Source organism: Temnothorax curvispinosus, unplaced genomic scaffold, assembly GCF_003070985.1.
Source record: "Temnothorax curvispinosus isolate PA1 unplaced genomic scaffold, ASM307098v1 QBEX01016936.1, whole genome shotgun sequence".
NCBI classification, from domain to species: Eukaryota; Metazoa; Arthropoda; class Insecta; order Hymenoptera; family Formicidae; genus Temnothorax; species Temnothorax curvispinosus.
In genome coordinates this window covers 1-2,104 of record NW_020226716.1, presented here as the reverse complement: position 1 = coordinate 2,104, position 2,104 = coordinate 1, and the positions used below count along the sequence as shown (strand labels likewise).

Genomic DNA, 2,104 nt, shown 5'->3' with positions numbered 1-2,104 from the left:
ATTTCATGCTTGCTCTCATGATGAAGTAATATTTCAATATGTTGAATATCTACTAAAGAATTAGATAAATTTTCAGTGGCACAGATATCTGCAGATAAACGAATAGTTTTATTACTTTCTAACATATTTTTAATATTCTTAAACAGATGTACTGGATCGGGAATGAAATATAATTTGTTCGTTGGTCTAACAGGATGCATAATGTTTGCTTTTACATTTTTTCTGGTACATCCAACTCCGAATGCATTCCACATGGCTTTGTTGTCACTGCCCATATCGCTGATCACTGCGTTGACACGCAGACCAATATTTTCTGCCTTTTCAATTAAATTGAGGATGATTTTCTTCAGTGCATTTCCCGTAGCATTTACATCTTGTGCTTTGCATTCGGAATCTGTCGTACCGGTAAAATAATAAGCAACAGTGATCTTCCATCGACGAGTAATTCCTGCCAGTAAAATGACTAAAACTTTTGTTGCAATTCCTGAGTGTGTAGGAAAAGTGCAGAATCCAATCATTCTTTGTATTGATGGATCAAATACTTCACCAGGTTTTATTGCCATTTCATCAAGAACCATCACACATTCTCTTTCTTCTGTGACCATGCCAGGTACTTCAGATTTTAGCATGTCGAACACTTCAAGTAGAATACCACTGTTAAATTTTAAATGATATAACTGTCTCTGCAGTGTTCGAATGCTAGGATAAATAGGAAGGTGCTTAACAAAATCGGTATAACCCTGTGTTCCCCATTTCATTTTAAAGACAAGAGCATCTTTTATAGTAGCTGAGCTCCACTTCAATCCATTATTTGATTTTCTTCTTAAAGCTTCTATTTGATCTGGATACAGCTTCTTGCGAAGAATAGTATAAATCTTGTTTTTATTTTCTTTCAAGCGTTTTACTTGTTTGTAATGAGCTGCATACTTGCGTTTAGTGTCAAAATACATTTTATAAACTTTCTCGGTACTTTTTTTGATAATATCAAGCTGCTTTTCAAAGGTTTCAATTCTCTTATGTTTCTCAACTATCTCTTTCTTCAATGTTTCAATGATTGTTACAGAATTATCAGTAGAAACAGAAACATTATCACATTGAAATGTATTTGTTTGAGTACTGACATTATCACATTTAAATGTATTTGTTTGAGTGCTGACATTATCACATTCAAATATATTTGTTTGAGTACTGACATTTTCTGTTAGGCTAGACTGTATCATACTTTTGTCATTTTCTACAGCTGTACCAGAAGAATTGTTAACTGGACAGGATAAGAGCGACTGTGTAACTTCTATTGGCATAGACTCATTTAAAAAGGAATTAGAATGACTTGAAGAAACATTATTAATTGATCCGAACTGTGAGCACAAATGTGCAAACCACATAAGTGAATTTTCAGTATTTTCTTTATCTGCTATAGAGTCTGTAATAGAAGACACTTGAGATGGCAATATCTTTGATGAAGCAGATGTTGAACAATTTAAATAATCTGAATCATGTAAAACAGCTGATTTCTTCGCTTCTAAAAAATTGGTTACATCTGATAAACAAACTCTAGTTTCAGAAGTTTGAAATCTTTCCGGTAATGACTTTAAATGCTCTGCATTTTCAATGTTTTCTAATGACTCTTCTTGCAAACTGGGTATAGCTGTATTTTTCAATATTTTCTTCCCATCCTGTCGCTTTTCGTAACAATTTGGAGCAAAGTGCAACTGAAAATAAATATACAAAATAATAGAAATGTTACATTATTCAAAACGTAAAATCATATCACAGCAGAATGTCATATGGTGACATAAAGATAATTAGGTAATTACCTCACATATGCGGCTATTCGTTTTAGGGCTCCATCCAGGTCGGTTGACTCTTATCCAAGATTGCCAAAGTAAACGTCGCTTTTCACATTTTGGAAAATAAAATAATCGTAACCCTTTACCTTGCCTAACAGGGCAGCCAGAAACTTCGCACCTTTTTACCATATTTATTTATCATTGATTAATATTTAAAACTGTAAGAAAGATAAGAACCGATATAAATCAAATGGGTTATATATATGACCGTCTATTTACAACAATAATTATTTTAATATTATAATCTAACCAGT

The 2,104-nt window shown here is 32.7% G+C and overlaps 1 protein-coding gene across 1 annotated transcript; it reads right to left on the bottom strand.

Moving 5' to 3' along the window:
- Window positions 1–13: 13 nt before the first annotated feature.
- Window positions 14–2,064, bottom strand: LOC112467145 (the record flags this gene model as incomplete). The annotated part of the gene is made up of 2 exons (XM_025035626.1): window positions 1,818–2,064; window positions 14–1,712 (listed from the first exon to the last, which is right to left on the bottom strand). Coding segments are annotated over exons 1-2 (1,861 nt in total), but the record flags the coding sequence as incomplete, so codon positions are not given.
- Between the last annotated feature and the right edge of the window lie 40 nt (window positions 2,065–2,104).